Source organism: Brassica napus, chromosome A5, assembly GCF_020379485.1.
Source record: "Brassica napus cultivar Da-Ae chromosome A5, Da-Ae, whole genome shotgun sequence".
Lineage (NCBI taxonomy): Eukaryota > Viridiplantae > Streptophyta > Magnoliopsida > Brassicales > Brassicaceae > Brassica > Brassica napus.
The window spans coordinates 22,729,586-22,749,463 of NC_063438.1; the positions used below are offsets into that span (position 1 = coordinate 22,729,586).

Below are 19,878 nucleotides of genomic sequence, written 5' to 3' on the forward strand. Positions count from 1 at the left end.
GTGCCAGATTCTTCTATATCGTATGGATGGAGCAAGCCGTTTTCTTGTTCAGTGATAGATATTGAAAAAGTTGTACCGTTTCATGACGGGCAAGAGATTGTGGAATGTCTGAGTGCACATGTTACTGATAGAGAGACATTTTGGAAGGTCTCACCTGGAGATGCAGAAATGCTATCAGTGCGTGAAACCAGTGACTGGGTGTGCTCATATCGGAGCCGAGGAAGCAGGCCAAGCGATGATTGGTTTAGTGTAGGAAAGGATAATATTCCCATGGAGTTCATATGTTCACATTCTCTTACAAAAGTTGTGGACTCTGTTTCTGTTTTGAGCTGTGAGGTTATAAAGGATGACATCACTTCGTTTAGCTTGTTAGATTCCACAGATGGATTTCGTAATAAAGATGCTATCAGTGTTGCTAGTGATTTCGAGTTTTTACTGAATGGGTCTAAAGCTGTGGGAAAGTTTAATATTGAAGCGGTTTCAAGATTTTCAAGGATTCATGGGACGTTCAGAGATGTGGTGAGGAGTGTGCATTCAGATGATGAAGAACATGGTAAGAAGAAGAGAAAGAGAAAGCCGTGGTATTTACAAAAGCAAGAAACAATGGTGTTGTATTCTTGTGAGGGAGAGTTCATGGTATCAACTAAAGCTTGTGGAAAATTTAAGTTCAAGGAGATGAGAAATCTTATTGGAGTTCAAGATTTGTCAAAGAGTGATTTCAAGCTTAAGAGGGAGAATGTTGGATTAAGCTTGAAGAAAAAAGGAAACTTGAGAAATAACTTGGGATGCAAGTTATCTAATTCTATTGAATTATGGAATGGAAAATTATCTATTTGTGTGATTCCTAATGAGTTTAGGAAATATTGAGTTATATATAAGGAGATGCATATGATGTTGCATAACTTATGAGTTTTGAGATTGTGAGATTGAGAGCTTGAGGTTTTGAGTAGTTTCCTCAAGAGATTAATAAGATGAGTTTCTTATTTTGAGTTACTATCTTGTGTGTTCTTGAGATCGACGTTCTAGATACTCTTCTCCGTTACACTTTTCTTCTGTGAAGATAAAAAAAAAACCACTGTTTTGTGAGATATTATAATTCTAAGGCTACGATCGTCTTTCAATATATCTAACGGTTAGAAATTAAAATAGATCATAGACCGCGTTACAGAGGATTTTAATCTCCCTAGTCTAGTCCTTTCCGACCAAACACCATTTGTCTTCCAGTAGCGCTATTTTTCAGACAGTGAGAGAAAGAATCAAGCTTTCGCTGAAAAAGGTGGTACTCGTACAGAGAGAGAGAGAGAAAGAGAGAGAGAGAGAGAGAGAGGATGGCGGAGAGTGGTGGACGGAGAATTGGAGTGGCGGTGGACTTCTCGGAGTGCAGCAAGAAGGCTTTGAACTGGGCGATCGACAACGTCGTCCGCGACGGAGATTATCTAATCCTCATAACCGTGGCTCCCAATATGAATTACGAGGAAGGCGAGATGCAGCTCTGGGAGACCGTTGGATCACGTACGCTCTCTTATTATCCCTGAAGGAACTTGGACTTGCTCATGCATCGTTTGACTTGTACTCGTCCTTAAGTTGTTTGGAAGATTTTGTTTCACTTAGTAGTTGATCGTCTCTGTAACATGCTGATGAAGCCAGTTTTGGCTCCTGGTCTTATTAATTGTTATATGGTGTGAGTTCAAGTGTTGATCTTCTTCTTGTTTTGACTCTTGTAACGTTTTCAGCGTTGATTCCATTGAGTGAGGTCTCTGAAGCTTCCGTGATGAAGAAGTATGGAGTGAAGCCAGATGCTGAAACCCTTGACATTGCCAACACTGCCGCTAGGCAAAAATCGGTAAAGCAAGCAATGATCTCTCTTTTCAATAGTACTTGCACGAATAACCCATAAAAGTTGTGTGACCATTTTGATCTATATATGAATGAAACTCCCTTTTACAAACTAGTGTTTGGTTTGTGTTAAACGAATAAGATCTATCTACTGTGAAACATGATGCAACAGATTACAGTAGTGATGAAGATATATTGGGGAGATCCTCGTGAGAAGATATGTGAGGCTGTTGAACATATCCCTCTCTCAAGTCTTGTCATCGGTAACCGTGGCCTTGGTGGCCTTAAGAGGTATATAAAAAAACATTCCTCAACATCTCAAGCTTGGTTTACACATTTTGTGACAAGTCTTGTTTCTTTTCTGCAACAGGATGATAATGGGAAGTGTTAGCAACCATGTTGTCAACAACGTTGCATGCCCTGTTACCGTCGTCAAGGCTCACCACTGAGCTTTGTCCTTCATTTTCTCCGAGAACCTGAATAAACTGTGGTGTATTGTGTTTGTTTGTTGTGTCTGAATCTGTATTTTCGAACTCTGTATGTTGTGTATCTTTATCTGTTAATGGGTAAAAGTAAAACATACTTAACCTTCTAATAAAAATACTCTTGTTGAGAGGTTTGGACCAACTGACTTACTCTTTTCAATCAGGTCAAAGATTGTCTAAACAAATCATAACTTCTATTGTCACTACTGCTAAATAACCATTGATTTGCACAGTCTCAAAGATTAATTTGCATAAACAAGATTAAGCAAGCAAGTCTCAATACTAATATCATAAACAGATAAGTTATATAAGTTTCATGGGAAATAAACAGCAGCGGACACAGAAACACAACAACACATTAGCTAAAGTGATATCATATATTGTCTCCATAGATATAAGCAAAAGCAAGACACTAAAATATTCTTTCATCAGCCAATCACAGTGATCTCCTTTCTACTCTTCTTGGTGATGAGGACAAACTCTGTTGGTTTGATGAGCTTGAAGGTACACCTGTCACCCACCTTCAAAGGAAACTCACGTGCTAATCGACTCCATCCACTTGAGAAGACTGTCCGATTCTCCCTCACCAAGCAGAGCACATTCCACGAACACTTCATCTCCGAGTGATGGATCGTGTACTCCATAGACTCACCAGGGATATGCTCCTCCTCAAACACCCTCGGAAGTAACTGATACACAACAACAAAAAGATCCAAAATCCACATACCACTAATAAGGAGACTGTATAATAGTAAAAGCTGTTGAATAGTAATCTTTACCAGGAACTTGAGGTATGACTTCCTTATGGTGATTTCGAACTCTGGAACACCTTTCTTCACTGTCTTGATCTTCTTCTTCTTGAGTGTTTTGAGCTTCTCAGCTTTCTTCTTCCTGCCTCTCGATGATTCACCAACTTCCACATGAGTAACCACTTTCTTGCTCTTCTTCTTCTTCTTCTTCTTGGATGTTTTGTAAGCCTTCTTTGTAGTTTCTTCAACCTCAACTCCATCCATGGACTCACATGTCTCCTCTTCCTTCTTCACATCCTTGTAGCTTCTCTCACCTTCTTCTTTCTTCACGCCACCTGTTTCCACCATCAAACCAAAGAAACTCAATTCTTCTTTCTTACACAACATCCTCTCTTTCAATAAAGCATTAAACGGTTAAACCTTACTCAGAGGAGTTGCTGTAAGAGGTTTTCGCGGTGTGACAATCTCCTTGCCGTTCTTCCCGTAGATGTTGACGTTGAAGGACATTGACCCTTTGTGAGTAAAGGTGATGAACTCGTTGTCTCCCAAGGCATTGTCGCTCACGAACTGGTTCCATCCGGACTTCTCCACGTAGTAGAACCTCGGGTTCTTGGAGACGTCTACTTCCCATGAGCTTCCCCACTCCGCTCTTATCACCATCTTGTATGAGAAGTCTTCCTTGGAGAGGTTTTGCATGAAGTTGTAAGGAAGCGCTCTCTGTGTTGGACATACAACAGTTAACTTTCTTGTCAAACTACATCAAAGACTTGACACTAAAGTTTCAATTTTTCACATCTAATCACAAATAGATATTGCACAAGAGATCAAGAAAAGCAGAGAGGAAAGATTCGGACAGAGAAGCAACAACTATAAATGAGAAAAGAGTGAACAAATGAAGACACTTCAGACAAAGCAGTAGAAAGTTTTGACCTTTCATTAAACAACAGCCAACCAAAAGATTCAAACTTTCACAGTTAATCAACACGTTGGTCTTATCACAAACATATCTGACCATACAGATTCAGACAGAAGCAACAACTAAAAATGTTTCACAGAGTGAACAAAAGACACTTTCTAAACAACAACCAACCAAAAGATTCAAACTTTTCATACAAAACTAACAAGATTCGACTTGTCAAAGCCTTGAGACCCCATAAACCCAAACACAGACCCCATAGACGTTTCAAACACAGAGAACGTGAAGTTTCAGAGATCTTTTCAAAGAAGAAGAAGAAGAAGATACTCTGCTTTTGAAACAAAGCTATCAAGAAACCCACAACGTTCAATGACAAGAAAAGGTTATATAAAGAAGTTTACCATGCATTCAGAGGATAGGTCTGCACTCTGGAAGATCTTGAAGAAGCTCAGGTTCTTCCTTTCTTCCTTAATCCGACCGTTCCAACCCATCTCTCTACTTCAACAGACTTGTTTTTCTTTCACCCAAAACCTCCTCTTTGGCTCTCTTGACTATCTCTCTCTTCGTTTCTCTGGTAAACTCTCTGGTGTTGTAAGTGAGGAAAGTGTGCCTCGTTATCCCCTAACAAAAGTAATTTGCCTTTTTCATTTATTTTCAAAAACAACTGTGAAAAAGCACCCATGTATAGTCAAACTGAATGTTGAGAGAAAAGACACAATAGCTGTTACAAACTGACTTCACAGACACGCAAAAGCAGAATATGCCTGTTTTAGTACCTGAAAATCCCTGTGCCAAAAGCACTCCCTTAAAACTTTCCCTTCTTGCGTTTTGTTTTAACCCACAGTCATTAACCTCAAAATTATATTCAGTAACTTTTTAAAAAAGTTTATGTTTCTGGCAGTCAAAGTCCAAAGTCTTTTCCTCTAGGAACTGAAAAGTAAGGAAAACAAAAAGGTCCTACAAAGATGAGGTCATCTTCTGAGGATCACACCAAGTTAATGTGTTTCTGTGATACCTAAAGAAAATAAACACACGAGACATATATATTCATATGCTATAAAATGAGAAAATAGTTTCGAGTTCGACCATACTGTATAATCAGATTTTGAATTCTAGTAACAAACCTTTTCTGTATTGATAAAAAGGTCGCAAATATTCAGTTACAAGACAATACAATTCTGTTATTGACTTGGTCACAAGACAATATAACACATAATTATTTACCTTTTTCTTTTTTGGTAAAAATGTTAAGATATTATTATCAATTTTTTATTTTTGACAAAAATACAAAGATAACTAGAAGTGGAAAAATAAAATAAACGACTAAACAGAGGCTCTTCTTAATGGGACTGACACAACAAGCCAAGCAGCTAACCACCAGCCTAGACAGAGATGGAACATCCCCTTGCCGCAAAAGGAGAAATCTCAGTTAAACCAAAAGACAGAACTCAGTAATATTGGCTTCCCGATGATCTGCTCTTTATGATCATGTTAAGCCTAGAACAGCTTGCGGGAGGCCTTCAAAGCCAAAACAGCACGGTCAGACAGCAAAAACCCTAAACGCCGGTGTCAAAGGATTCGTCATGTCCTTTCTCCTGCATCATTGCAAAGTCTCTTTATAATTGCTGAAGTTTTCTCAGAAAACCATTGTAGGTACCCCTAATCTGATTCCATTCCAATGGTTTCTAATTTTTAACTTTTTGTTTTTGTTTTTTTTTTTTTTTTGATAACTCTGGTATCTGGGACAGCCACATTCCCAACTATCCCCGAAAGGGGTCCAGCGCTCCAACAGAAGGGATGTTAAATCCGTTGTGGCGAAGACTCGAATCCGGGTGGCGGGCAGTACAGCTGTACCTCCTTTACCACTAAGCTACGAGCGCTTGGTTTTAACCTTTTGTTGTACCCAATTTTTTTTTTTTTGAAATCGACCGTAGATACCTTTCGTGAAACAGAGAAATGGAACATGAAGAAAAAGAAAGGGAAAATGAAGAAAGAGAACGAGGATGAAAAAAAGAAAATGAAACACGAAGAAAGAGAACGGAGAGATGAAGAAATGTATACATAGCAAATTATCTCTTACTTCTATGGTTAGTGGTTACTAGTAATTAAATCCACTTGCTGGCCATTATGTACCTGATAAGAGATGCAATCATGACCTGCATGGCTTCCAATTCACGAATTATTACACAGCCATTTGCATTCTACAAGTGTACAAGTCCTAGATTTAGACTACTGGTCTCACAGACGAACTCAATTTTAGAAATAGATAAATTTACTAGTATTTGTTAAATTTGTTTATCATTTCCCATAAAACCACCAACAACAGAGATTGGCTTAGTTATGTAATATTTTATTCTAAACCAGTTTAGGGGAAGGTGGAAAGTAGTTTACAGATCAAGAGCATCAATACTCCACACCAAACTCTCTTGGATCCACCTCTCAATAGCCACCATTTTCTAATCAAACATCATGCAAGAACTCATACTCCAACTGCATCACACCATCAACAAATACTCTTAGTTAATTCAAGTATCGTTTAGTGTGTGTGTGTGTGTTTCTAAACTGAGATATTCAAAAAGCAAACATAATCTTACCTGAGTTTCTTCATGAGTAAGTTTCATCCTCCTGTAATCCTCTTGAGCTTTCTTAGACCTGAACATGGCTTGGACCCGCACTACAGATCTCTCAAGCCTCTCCTCTGCTTGTTTCTGACTCGCCTTGTAGAAATCTTCCTCTGCTTTTTCCTCTGCTTCAGCTTCGCTCACTTGGAGTCCTATAAACAATTTTCTCTTTTGTCTCCACCTGATTATTGCCTTCTCCAGCACTCCTACCGACCATAAGATCTTCCTGTACTGCTTCCTTGCTTGTAACCCCCTGAATGCCGCCTACAAAACAAAAGAAACAGGCTTTAACATACACTCATGAGTTGCAAACTTCAGACAAGACTTATGAACTCAAGTCTTATCCCACTGCATACCTGGATCCTAATTGCTTGACGCCTCATATTCAAGAACTCTCTTCTCATTTTCCATGTTTGGAACCTACACTGGATCCTGTAAGCAGCTTCTATCTTCCTACGCGTATCGTACTTGCGGAATGCGTTCTGAATCTTCATCGCCGCGATTATGCTCTTAGCCTCTTCTTCCTTGTTGTCAAACTGGATCACTTTTGACCGTGCTGTCTTCAAAGCCTTCTCCCTAAACGCTCCCTGAATCCTAGCCGCTGCTTCTGCAGCTGTTCTGTATGCCGCCAAAGCGTCCTTAAGGTTCTGCTCATCGTCAGGGAGAGGACCTTGGTTTGACATCTCCCCCTTGCAAGTCTCCAGGGTTCCACTAATGTTTCCAGCAAGCTTCATGGCTACAAACTGAGCTACCAAACATTTCTCAGCTAGATAAGCAGCTATACCATCAAACCCGTTTTGCTGAGCCAGATCAGCCGGCGTGCATCCGCCAAGATTATCCTTTCTTGAGTCTGTCACCAAGTTCGGTTTGGCCCCAGCAGTGAGAAGAGCAGCCACCATTTTCTCCCTTCAAAGCACAAAAGAAAGTGTGTAAACTAGAAACAAGTAACTACTAACTGTTACTTTAAAAACAGTATTATTAAAACCGGACCGGTAACTAAACTGAGAAAGCTTTGGTTCGACCGGATTCAATCGGGTTAAACCAAGTTTAATTAAGTTCAATCAAAGAATACAAATAGAATTAAATCTAAATGTTTTGTTAGTTAAATACCGTAAATTTTACCGACATAATTAAATTTAGTTATTAAAATTTTCAATAGAAATAATTATTAAACAAAATTGAAGTACAAACCAAAAGAAAATTAAATGTAAAATCAACTTTTGACTTCAAATATAAAACTAACTAGATTTTGACCCACGCAGGTGCGCGGGTGTATATTTTGAAAAATATGTTGATATTTGTTTTTCATGTAATTATTAGGATTTGGAAAAATGAATCCGAGGAACATAACCGATACCGATCCAAAGATATAGTACCAAACCCAAACATAAATTGATTAAATATTCTAATTATTCGAAATTTTGTTATTTAGAGAACCGAATCTGATCCGAACCGAAGTATTTGGGTATCCGAATTTATCTAAAAATAGATTTATATACTTATATATATTAATTATTTTTAGATTTAACGTATATAAAACATCAAAAATGATACTTTTAAATTGGTTTAAATACTTGAAAATATATATAGATAGTCAAAAGTAAATATCTGAAATAGTTAAAGTATACTCAAATCACCAAAAATACTTAAAATAATTATTGATTTCGTATCCAAAATTTTAAATAAAGCCAATTGATATGTTAAGCTTAAGTATTATGACATATGTTATTCAATTTATACGTAATATATTATTTTATTTATACATTTTGAGAAATTTAAAATATATAATGATTTAAGACTTTAAAAATAATTTAAACTAGTTATCCAAACCCAAACCAAACCCGCAAAGATCCAAATCGAACTCAAACCAAAATTTAGAAACATTCTAATAAGGCTGAAATCTTTGACCCCGAAAACCCAAAATACAAACCGATCAGAACTAAACCCGTATGGGTATCCAAAAGCTCATCCCTAGTCATTATTATATATCGTATTTTATCATCATATAATTAATCGTATTTTATATGTACCATCATATAAGTAATCATATAATTAATAGTATTTTATACATACCATCATATAAATAATTACATATATTATATTTTTAAAACTTAATATGAAATATGAAAACCATAATTTGAGTTGGTATTTCAAATTGGGCTTTGTATTATATTTTTCTTATATATATTGACAATATTTTTTTATAATGGTTATTGAAAAATAGTTTAGTAAAAATCCATTTTTGAATATATGTATATTTTTGAATCAATTTTTGATATAAATCAAATTTGAATTATTATTTTGATTTGAAATATGTATATAAAGTTTAAATTTTGTTTTATGGTTAGTTTAGAAGAAAAATTTTTTAGAGAATTAGATTGACCCATTTTGGTATATTTTAAAAGTGGCCTAGATAACTTTCAATTTTTTAAAAAAACATAAGCCCATTACTTTTTTTCTTAATACTACTATCCTTGTTTTCAAACAAAAATATTTTTTTTTAAAAGACTGCAATCCATGTTTCCAAACACTCCAAATTTTTAAAAGTTCTATTCAAGTCTCCAAACACTCCAATTTTGTACTTGAGTTTTAATAAGATAGACTAGAGATTGACCCGCACGCCCGTGCGGGTGTTAATTTTTACGGTTTTATAAATTATTTGTTATTTTATCATTAGTGTTATATATTTAAGATGTGTCGTCGTAGAACTAATTGTATTCAAAATATTTGGATTGAGTCGGGTAATAAGATTATTTTTGGTACAAATATACACTCTTTTCAGATACATTGGTTAATTAAATATTTTTATATTTCTACACATCAAAATCAAAATCATTCAGACCCGAGAGGATCCAACTCAAGCATCATACATAAATTTATAATATCCAAGTGGCGCCTAATTTAAAAATCCAAAAAAATTAATCCCGAAAGAAACAACTTGTACCTCAATGAGTATCCGAATGTCCATACTTAACTGATTTTGCAAATAGATTAAAAAGGAAACTCTTTCTATATATTTGGCAAAAATAAGAAAAATAGAAAGAATTTTTTATTTAATAAAATAGTTATATGAAGTGAAACATTAAGTGATAATAAATGTAATACTTTTTAATTATTTTGATTTAAATTATTATCTTGTTCATATAAACTGTGCCTTTGAATTATGTGTTTTGCTATGTAATTTTTCACCAATTGGAACTAAGACAAAAGAAAGTTTTAGTAAAACATATTAAACCAAACTATTAACCATATGCAAAACTCGGTTATCTTACATTTTTATTTTTTTTATAATTGCACAAAGTTAATATTGATTAACTAATAAATAAAAATCTACATTATTACTTTTACGGTAAATATAATTAATGATGTGATATATTGTTAAAGTAATATAATTAATGAAATTACTAAAATAAAACTATACTTGTATTTTTATACATTAATATTTGTTTTTCATAATTAGTGTTTTATATTTTAGATATGTCGTAATATAACTAATTGTATTCAAAAGATCCGGATCGAATCAGATAATATGGTTATTTTTGGTACAAATATCCAAACCCGTTTCAAATACATTGGTTATTTAGATATTTTAGGGTCATATACATCAGAACCAAACTCATCCAGACTCAAAAGGATTCAACTCAAAACCTACACATAAATTTATAATATTCAAGGAGTGAGTAATTTTAAAACAAAATAAAACGATACCCGAAAGGAACGACTCGTACCTAAGTGGATATTTAGTGTTCATGCCTAACTGATTTTATAAACTAATATAAATGATATTTTTTATGTGTTTTGCTAAATTAAGTGAAACTGAAAGAGTTTTTTTTATTTAGTAAGCAATTATATTGAGTGAAAAATTAAGTGACAATGAATGTAATTCATTTTTATTATTTTGATTTAAGTTATGATTTTATTCACTAAACATGTTTTTGAATTATGTTTTTGGCTACGTAATTTTCCACTGATTGAAAAAAAAATGTTATAGTAAAACAAATTAAAACAAACGCTTAACCTTATGCAAAACTCAGTTATTTTACTTTTTTGATTTTATAATTGACACAAAACTTATATTGATTAACTACTAAATAAAATCTACACTATTATTATTATGGTAATATAATTAATGATGTGAAATATTGTTAAGACAATATAATTAATATGAGTGAAATATGGAAATACAATTAATGTAGTACTGCTATCTTCGTTTCCAAACAATTTTCAGTTATAATACTATTCATGTTTCCAAACATTACTAAAGTGTACTTCAGTTTTAATAATATAGATTAATAAGTTGGTTTGTGATAGTACATCACCAACTATTGGTTGGGTCCAGATTTTAAAACACTGTTTAAAAGAGAGATGTTTGTGTACCTTCCGTAGTATGCAGCCCAATGAAGAGCAGTCCATCCTTGTTTATCACGGAAGTCCAACGATAAACCTGATAACGAGAAGAGCTGGATAGACCAAGTGTACCCAAGAATGGCACAGAGGTGGATCACACCGAGGCCTTTAGAGTCATAGTCCCGTGCGTTGCGACCTTCAAGCACTTTCTCCATCAGCCATTCCTTAATCCTGTTCTTCAGAGTAAGCTCGAAGATTTGGTCTTTCGCTTGATCAAACGACACCTTACTCCCCTGAACAGACTTGATCAGATAAGCCCAACTGTTCAACAGATGAGAAGTCTTGTTGGAGAGTTTTTTAGCATCTAGAAAGTTTTCAGGTGAGATGTTGCTGGAGAGAACGTTGAGTTTGTTGGAAGAGGTAAAGAGAAGATGAGCAAGTCTGACTTGGAGCTCAAACTCTTCCCATTTGGATTCTTGATCGTTTTCAAGAACGGTCTTGGCAGAAACTGGGGCTGGACGGTGTTCGAAGGTGAAACACTGGCTTATAGGCTCGTGTCCATCTGCACTAAGATAGAGGTTGGCCATGCCGGGCGAGTGAGGAGGTATGAAACAACGGTAGACTCCCGCCTGGACATACTCTGCAGGGACACACGAGTCGCCACAGATGCAGAAAAGGTTTGAACTTCCGAGGTGTTGATAACTGTTGTGCAATATACCAGTTACCACAATCTGCAGAATCAAAATGTAAACAAGTTGCATTTCTCGTAATTTGTAATAGCATAATTAACCAACGTTAAAAAAAAATAAAAATTACATTTTGACATTCGTACATGTATTCCTATTCATATGATTTAGTTCTGTTCAGTTCAGTTTAGTTTCCAATATATATACCTTTGTTTTCTCTGAAGAATAGGCCCAAGCAGGTGAAACTTCGGTTATGTTGAACACTTGCTGAGGTAAGTCAGAGTGAGGATGAAATGTAGCTTGAGGAGCTAATGGATTCTGGTCAAGTGTAACCATGGCTTCAAAGGACGGATCCTCCAAGGAACCATTAGGGTCGCCGATGAAGGAATTCATCCACCTACCAAAATTCTCTCGGCTTTGCGGACCATTGTTAAGCAAAGCGTCAAGAGATTCATCAGCCACTGTCAGATGCTCTGCAGTGTCTTTTGTGGCATTTTGGAGATGTTCTGTGAAGTATGACATATCATCTGGCCACAAAAGAAAATGTATTTTCAACACTGTCCCTTAACTCCTCCTTACTTCACAAACTAATATTCAAATAACTTACCAACGATTGGTGCGGATTGGTTGTCAAGATCACTTTGTACTAGCAGCTCATCCCAATCAAGCGTATTGATATCATGAAGCCTAGTCTCATGAGTTTTTACAACTGGAGTGTTGTTGATTCCTGTGAGTCACGAAAAAAAAACCGTGATAAGTGTCCATAGCAATAGCAAATCTGTAGTGCTATAGCGTTATGTAAATGAGAAGCAGAAAAATGGTAAACGAGCAAGATCGTTTCTCACCTAGATAAAGTGACTCATCACGGTTAAATTCAATATCTTCAACTGCCACAAGATTTGAGGATGAATGAGCAGATGGAGAGTTCGAGTCCCCTGATGTCGTCGCTGCCTGAACATATCAGTTTTTACCAGTCAAAATTTCTTAGAAATAAGCCCACCAATCAAAGACAGTGACTACATAAATGTAGAAATAAACTCACACTGGGTCCATACAAAACTAGCTAACACAAGAAACATAAGCAAGAGTTGAAAAAACAGGTAGCAAAAGACAAACCTCTTGTGTGTCACGGTAATGTACAAGGACAATGTTCTCTCGAGCCCTGACATTAAAAAATAAAATAAAAGAAGAGATGATTTATTTTCATAACCTTCCAAAAAAACATAGTAAAAAGCCTCCAGACAAGTTTTTGCTTGATACGTACTTGTCTAGTAACCAATAACACCTCCGAACAAAGGTAGTGTTATCTTCACCGTGTGCATAGTATACATGAATCCTTTCCTCGTCACCGACCTAGCATATCATCGAAAGACATTAGTTCTTTATAAGAGAGAGAGAAGACTATGATATGAGCTCTTAAGATTTAAAAGCAAAGAAATAAAAGAACACTCACTTTGAGGTGTTCGTGAGCTTCTTTAACAGTCCTTCCATCTTTTTTCTTTTTCCAATTATGACCATCCTTTCTGAAGTTCCTCAACATCTTACGATCAAACAGAATGATTCTGCCACCTACAGGAACATAACATGGGTTGTGTTATAAGAACTAACAAGTCATGGCAAATTGAATATAGATACTGAGTATGATTTATTACTGGTTGGTAAGTTGACAGGTTTGACATTGATGGTGAAGTATTTAGGATTAGAGAGGACAGCGTGAATCTCGTTAGGACGGAGCCACCTGCTTCTTGCTTCCTCCAACATTGTCTGTACATCAAGATCTGCAACAAAACACAAGACAACAACCATAAAACATGTTTTAAAAACTGCAAAAATTTCATTTCAGCTGTAACGAAATTGCCACGTCACCCACACAATATAATAGGCTTTCCAAAAAAGTTTTTTATTCCAAATATATATTATATAAAATTAACACTGAAAGAAACCTTGAGAACCAACCAACCAGAGTCATGCGATTGAGGATTCCAACAAGAAGCAATAGAAAAGTCAAAAGGAAGAAGAACTCAGACTAATAATACAGAGATGGAGAGGTTACCTTGTAAGGTATGGAATCCATGAATCTCAGAGCCGATAAGTCTCCCGGAAGAACCATCACCATCCATCCTGCTTCACAGTATTCGTTCCAAGCTTTTTCTTCCTGAACAGAGAAAGTAACACACCGACGAAGAAGCCTTGGAAAGTGAAGTACACGTCTTAGACAAAAAGGTAGAGAGCGTTTTATCCGGTCCAATATTTCGTCGGGAGAGGAGACGAAGAAATTTGATAAAAATACGCAGAGTTTTGCTGGTCCCCGGAATTATTTATCAAATATTATTAAAAATAATATTTTAAAAACAGAATGTCCAGCTAAATTTTTAAGGGTTTTTTTTTTGTGCTTTACAAAGTTGGAATATTTTATAAATTGACAATTTACACCCCCAACTACTACTACCTTTTTTTTACATCTCTCTTGTCCTTGATAGAACTTGCCACACTTTTTTTTTGGATTGAATCTTCGCCTGATTTGTTTATGACATTAGGTACCAAACTGAAACTTGTGAAAACTTATGGATCAAATCTAAAATATCTGTAAAGAAGCGTGGAAAAGTATGTTAAGACCAAAATGTGAACAGAGCCGTGGTACAAACAGTGGTAAAATAATAAATAGCATTCAGACCAAAGCTTTTAAAACGATCACTCGCTGTCACACGCGGGTGTACGAAGCAGAAGCTACGTGGCGTATTTATAATGGTTCATCATTTATTGTGGGTCCTAACTTTTTTGGTCATTATTAACTTTTCTTTTCTCATCTCATCTCCATCCCCTTTATTATTAAAGTTGACAAATGACAATTACGCGATAATCCGAGTTAATCAGGAGAGCAGAGATGTCAAACTAATGAACTGACCCGTCTCCTAAACCAGTCGGACCAAATTATAATACGTGAAACACCCTACCAATCATAAATTCTAATTTATTACGCAAAAATAATTCTAATTAAACTGAGCTCGACACGTACAGATCATGCTTTTGAACTTTAATAGTAAATCGTTTTCAAAAGGGAACATCAATATCTTTAAAACTTGCTAAGTTGACGTTTGCGACTCAGTCCTCCTCGCTGATAAAACAGAATCTTAATTTTATATGGCATGGCAGCCATATATACAAGATAACATGGCAGAATAACACCACATTATCCTTGTAATACGGCATATAACGTCGTACCAATTCCTCCTTTTGGCACAAACACACAAGGACTTTTTTCTCACAAAAATCATATGACACAGAAACGTACGTTAACATTTTAATCCGATCATACTCACTGTGAAAAAATTAATCTCATTTGTCACCCATATCCCTACCTGAAATGGAGTGAATATTTTATAATATAATAAAAAGTTGTTCATCTTTAACAACATATAGATCCATCTTTTTACAATCATTTCACTGGTAGGTGACACAAACACTCAATTCTCTCTATCATAAGTTCATAACTTTTAAACTTATTAACGTGAACTCCGGTTCTTTCTTTTGAGTTTTTACCAACCAAGTAAATATTTCCTTTCAAAAGTACGTACGCCATTGGGACTGAAATCAAGAATCTTCCAAGAACTAGAGTTGAACTCCTAAATTTCCAACATAAATATGTGGCCACAAACAAAACTCACGATTCTGAAAACATGCTTATCATTCAGACCATATAAACTATCACACATATGATAGTTTTCATTTTTGGATTTGTTTCATTTTGGTTTGCCCTGTGCGTGGGTTCCAAACAATGAGAGTTGCTTTTTGTCATGTATATTAGACCAAAAAAACATTAATAAACTATCGCAAAGTATATCAGAAATATCAACTTCTGAATTATGACGGGAATCGATTAAGCTTGTTTTAGCTGAAACCATTATGAATGGATCAGCAAAGTTATTCCTAAAGAAGAACGGACACCATCATTGTTGGTTCTTTTTGCAATCTTTGATTTGATCTTCCAAGAAACAAAATTATCAGGGCGGCTGCTGATTCTTTGAACCTGGGCCCTTTCACGCTTGGTCAATTTTATAGAGACAAGGAAGTTACATTTCACCAGATATAGACAAGGAAGTTACATTCCACCAAACCTAGGAAATAAATGTATCTTACTATTAAAAAGTTTCTTATGACTCATAAGAGTGAAAATATGTGACTTATATATCCGTTAAATTTTTAAATGATTTGTGGGTTTCATTTTTTAGATGTATTTTACTAACTTTTAGATATGTTTTTTAACAATTGTTTTGGCTAAAAACAAATTACGTTTTAACATTAAATCTCTAACATTTGAACTATACCTTGATCTGTCTAAAATACTTTTTACTACGTTTTTAATCATTTATAACGGAAATTGTTTTTTATTTCATTTTGGTTAGAAAAAATAGTTATAATATATATGCTCATAAAATAACATTTCTCATATCAAATATGGTATTGCGAGTACGTATAATTATGTATTTTAAAAATGAGAGGATAAAAAATAGAATATGAAAATATTGGGATAACTCGTAAATTATTCCACTAACAGTTTGAAATTTGATAAATACACCTTTTATTTTATTTTATTTTTTGAAAACTACACTTTATTAATGTGAATTGACTTTTTTATCTAAATAAGATAAGACATCGCATGAAGATGATTGTCTTGAGACCAACATAATGAGCTGTTAGCGCATGAACATCCCAAGTTTCTTAAAGAAGTTTTTGACAAAATGTGTACAGACGCGTGGGTTCCACAAAATTTTTAAAAATCAATCCCCAAAATCACCAAATAAGAATTGGTATTTGAGAAGTTTTTGCACTGTTTGCGAATCCCAACGACACGTAGCGACTCGCGATTGATTTATTTTTTAATTTAAAAAAAAAAAAAAATTCTTAAAGATCCCTACCGATAATCATGGTCTTAGTTGTTATGTTTATCACTTATCAGTTTATTTCGACGTCATATGCCATATGCCATGTAAGATACATGCTATTACCAACAATACTCTATAACTAATTAATATCCAGCGGTGTTTCAAAAAAAAAGAAAAAAAAAATTAATATCCAGCGGTTACGTGATCCAAAAGGCTCAAACAGGTTTGCTAACTTGGCCAAGAGGAAATGGCGTCGGATAATGCTTCCTCCCACACTCATTCTCAGGCCCCAACAGTCGACATCAACTCACCTTTTGTCTTTAACTCTTTACTGGTACTGCCTTCATCCCCAGCTCCTTTAATAGATCCTCTTGTTGATATTTCTCTAGCGGCATCAGATGAAATCAGCTACAGCATTGTAGCTACAAGCTCAAATAGTTCTGATATGGCACAAAAAGATATGGAGTAGTTCATAATCGGGAGTAATGCGTGAAAGAGATAGTTGTACTCATGGTCGTCGATTTTGTGTATAGATACTCTAAAAGATTTTTTTAAACAATCTTTTTAAAAAATAAATTAGGAATTGAGAAATACAGTATTAAGATTGGACAACTTGGTAAATTCATATATACATAAATGTATTTTTCCAAAAACTTAAAATGGTGGTGTAGTTTTCAAATTATAATCTTTTTGAGTGTATTTCTCCAAATTTTCCCTAAAATATATGCATCATTTGTGGGAAATCATTTTACACCTTCCAATAAGTAAACCATAGGTACGTGCATGGGTGGATCTAAACATATTATCATGGGACATAATCATATCAAATAACAAAAAAGAAAATAGATAAAAGTTGGGTTGAACTTGAGTGCATGCATGGGACAACGAGGGAGTTACCACTTGAGTTGTTGTCTCTTTTAAAAAACCATCAAAATTACAACTTGTACAACTTTTGTTTGTGGTATATTATTATTGCCACACCTACTGCTTAACCTAGTTACAGCCGGACAAGTGAAACAAAGCGTGACATCAGCGAGCAGCCAAAGTGGAGTCCCCAAACTTATCGGAAAAGAAGCCCCCAAACTAATAATCACCAAAGGAGTAGGAAGAGACATAGCCTCCCTTAATTTGATTCAAGATCAAGGTTTTACCTTATAGAAAAATAAAAACTTAATTGGAGACCAATGCAATACGCTAAGATATGCACATTGAGAAGTATATGCATATTTTAGAAACTTCCACTCTCAGCAATGTACCTTCCACTCTAAGAATCTTCAAAACCAAGCAAAAAAAAACTCTCACCAAAAGCAACTTTTCTCCTGCCACCAAACTCCTGAAAACCCAGTTCCTCCTAAAACAAACACGACACTGCTCTCAATAAGCTTTTGGTTATATTTATTATACAAACGGGAATCTAAATGACTGAAGTATAAGAAGACAAACGAGAAAAGTTTGATCAACCAAACTTATGTTTCAAAACCCTTACTCTTCCTGCTGCTTCTTGCAGTGGCATTGGTCGTCTTTCAGACCAAATCTCTAGCCAACGCTGTAGACTCCGAGTCTTCGAACTCATCTATAAAGCCAGTCGTGAAGATCGTGAAAGGAAAACATCTATGCGACAAAGGATGGGAATGTAAAAGATGGTCCGAGTTTTGATGTAACCATACAGTCTCCGTCTTTTTTTGAGACATATCAGTTCGAGAATCTATTCTCAAAACGAAACAGTCTTGTCGCTCACGCTGTCGGTTTTTGGGATTGCCGATTATTCATCAACGCCGCTACTGAGTATCAGCCTCTTGACTTCGGTACCGCCGGAGATAAATTTCAAGGAATCAAGGAAGTCTCTGCCTTTCTTGGTCACGTTCAGGCCTGGTCACGTTGGAAGCAAAACTTCATCCAGTTATAGCTAAATCGTTTTATTAAATGTTAACCGGGTAATTGAACCGCTAGTAGTTAACCGGTATCGCTATTTCGGTTTAAAGGCGGGTACGGTGTTGTGACGGGTGGACCATTGGCTTGGGGGTTGTGACTCCTGATCAGCTTTTTTGTGACGACTACTATAAATTAACGTATCCATGTACTCTTGGAGTTTCGTTACTACCATGGTCGAGGAGCTTTATCGGTTTACTGGTACGTTTATTGCAATTGAAACGATTTCCGGTTCAGTCTAACTTTCAATTTCTTGACACAATTTCGATTTTGTTGGTCTGGTTTAGGAATTACAGTTATGGTCAAACCGGGGAGCTGGGAGGCGTTGAAAGTGGATCTACTGTCATCCAGAGTATCTCGAGAACAATGCGACATTGGCGTTTCAAGCTGCTATCTCGCGGTGGATGGCGTCAGCGGCGTGCTTACCATGGTTTTGATAAGGCTTCTGCTTTAGGCCCCCGCAAAATGTGCAGTTTTTAGAGTCCCTAATTTCATAAAATTATTCTGTAGAGTTAAATGTATAGTTTTAGGTAGATTTTCACATGATTCTGAATTTAACTTTTGTTTTCGATGAATGCTTTTATTCTAATAAATTTCAAGATGTGTTATAACCAGTGTTTTGAAACCCGACCCGGATCCGCGGTTGAACCGGTAAATCTGGTGACCCAGGAAAAATCCGGTTTGAGTTTTATGAAAAACTCAATATTTAGAAACCTGTAAAAATCCACTAAAATCCGGAATCCGATACGAGTTGAACCAATAAATAACTTGGACCTTTTTAGTTTTTAGATTATATTTTATATTCTAAGTTTTCAATTAAAAAGTTAGGTGCTTACAAAAAAAAAGTTAAGTTTTCTATTTTAAGTCTTATATTTGTGATTTTTAGATTTTGATAAAAAAAATTCACTATACCACCTAAAAAAATGAAGTGAACGATGATAGAGAGAATCAAAATTAGTTGATGTGATTTGGTGTTAGTTTATTTATGTTATTGATAATTTATTACAATGATCTTTTACTTTTAGTTTATTTTGAATTTGAAGTTAATTTATTATTCACATTAGATATTTAAATATTTGTGAGTTTTATATCTTGATTATTTTAGATGTCATAACTCTTACTTTATTACAGAAAATTTTAAATAGTCTAAACTATTTTCGTGTTCAAAAAAAAAAAAAAAAAAAAAAGTCTAAACTATTTTTCTGATATTTTGCATGTCAAATGAAAATAAAAATATAAAAACTAAAGTTAAGTATTTCTTAAATACTTTTTAAACATAAAGTATATACATATCCAAACTATTATTTTATGTTTTAAAAAACATTTAGAAAATATTAAACTTTAGTTTTTATATATTTATTTTCATAGCTAATATATTATTATATAATAAAATTAATTCATTTATTAACCCGCGGTTCACCCGCGG

The 19,878-nt window shown here is 35.0% G+C and overlaps 3 protein-coding genes and 1 long non-coding RNA gene across 4 annotated transcripts; 2 read left to right on the top strand and 2 right to left on the bottom strand.

Annotated features, from left to right (window-relative positions):
• The first annotated feature begins 1,178 nt into the window (after positions 1-1,178).
• On the top strand, positions 1,179-2,463 carry LOC106452079 (universal stress protein PHOS32). Its single transcript, XM_048779757.1, has 4 exons — positions 1,179-1,512; positions 1,734-1,843; positions 2,009-2,127; positions 2,207-2,463. Exons 1-4 carry the CDS (start codon positions 1,329-1,331, stop codon positions 2,283-2,285), a joined length of 492 nt encoding a protein of 163 aa, XP_048635714.1. The 5' UTR covers positions 1,179-1,328; the 3' UTR covers positions 2,286-2,463.
• A 201-nt stretch (positions 2,464-2,664) lies between these two features.
• LOC106345326 (B3 domain-containing protein At3g17010) lies at positions 2,665-6,015 on the bottom strand. Its single transcript, XM_013784543.3, has 4 exons — positions 4,388-6,015; positions 3,496-3,787; positions 3,101-3,405; positions 2,665-3,010 (listed from the first exon to the last, which is right to left on the bottom strand). The coding sequence occupies exons 1-4, from the start codon at positions 4,475-4,477 to the stop codon at positions 2,750-2,752; spliced, it is 948 nt and encodes a 315-aa protein (XP_013639997.1). The 5' UTR covers positions 4,478-6,015; the 3' UTR covers positions 2,665-2,749.
• A 225-nt stretch (positions 6,016-6,240) lies between these two features.
• Positions 6,241-13,941, bottom strand: LOC106452078 (calmodulin-binding transcription activator 6). Its single transcript, XM_013894096.3, has 12 exons — positions 13,694-13,941; positions 13,293-13,418; positions 13,094-13,209; positions 12,905-12,993; positions 12,757-12,802; positions 12,486-12,591; positions 12,248-12,367; positions 11,848-12,167; positions 10,985-11,685; positions 6,964-7,513; positions 6,581-6,871; positions 6,241-6,476 (listed from the first exon to the last, which is right to left on the bottom strand). The coding sequence occupies exons 1-12, from the start codon at positions 13,758-13,760 to the stop codon at positions 6,447-6,449; spliced, it is 2,562 nt and encodes an 853-aa protein (XP_013749550.1). The 5' UTR covers positions 13,761-13,941; the 3' UTR covers positions 6,241-6,446.
• Positions 13,942-14,154: 213 nt separating this feature from the next.
• LOC106453997 lies at positions 14,155-19,066 on the top strand. Its single transcript, XR_007339529.1, has 2 exons — positions 14,155-18,653; positions 18,740-19,066. It is a non-coding gene; the product is annotated as an uncharacterized LOC106453997 (long non-coding RNA).
• The last annotated feature ends 812 nt before the right edge of the window (positions 19,067-19,878 follow it).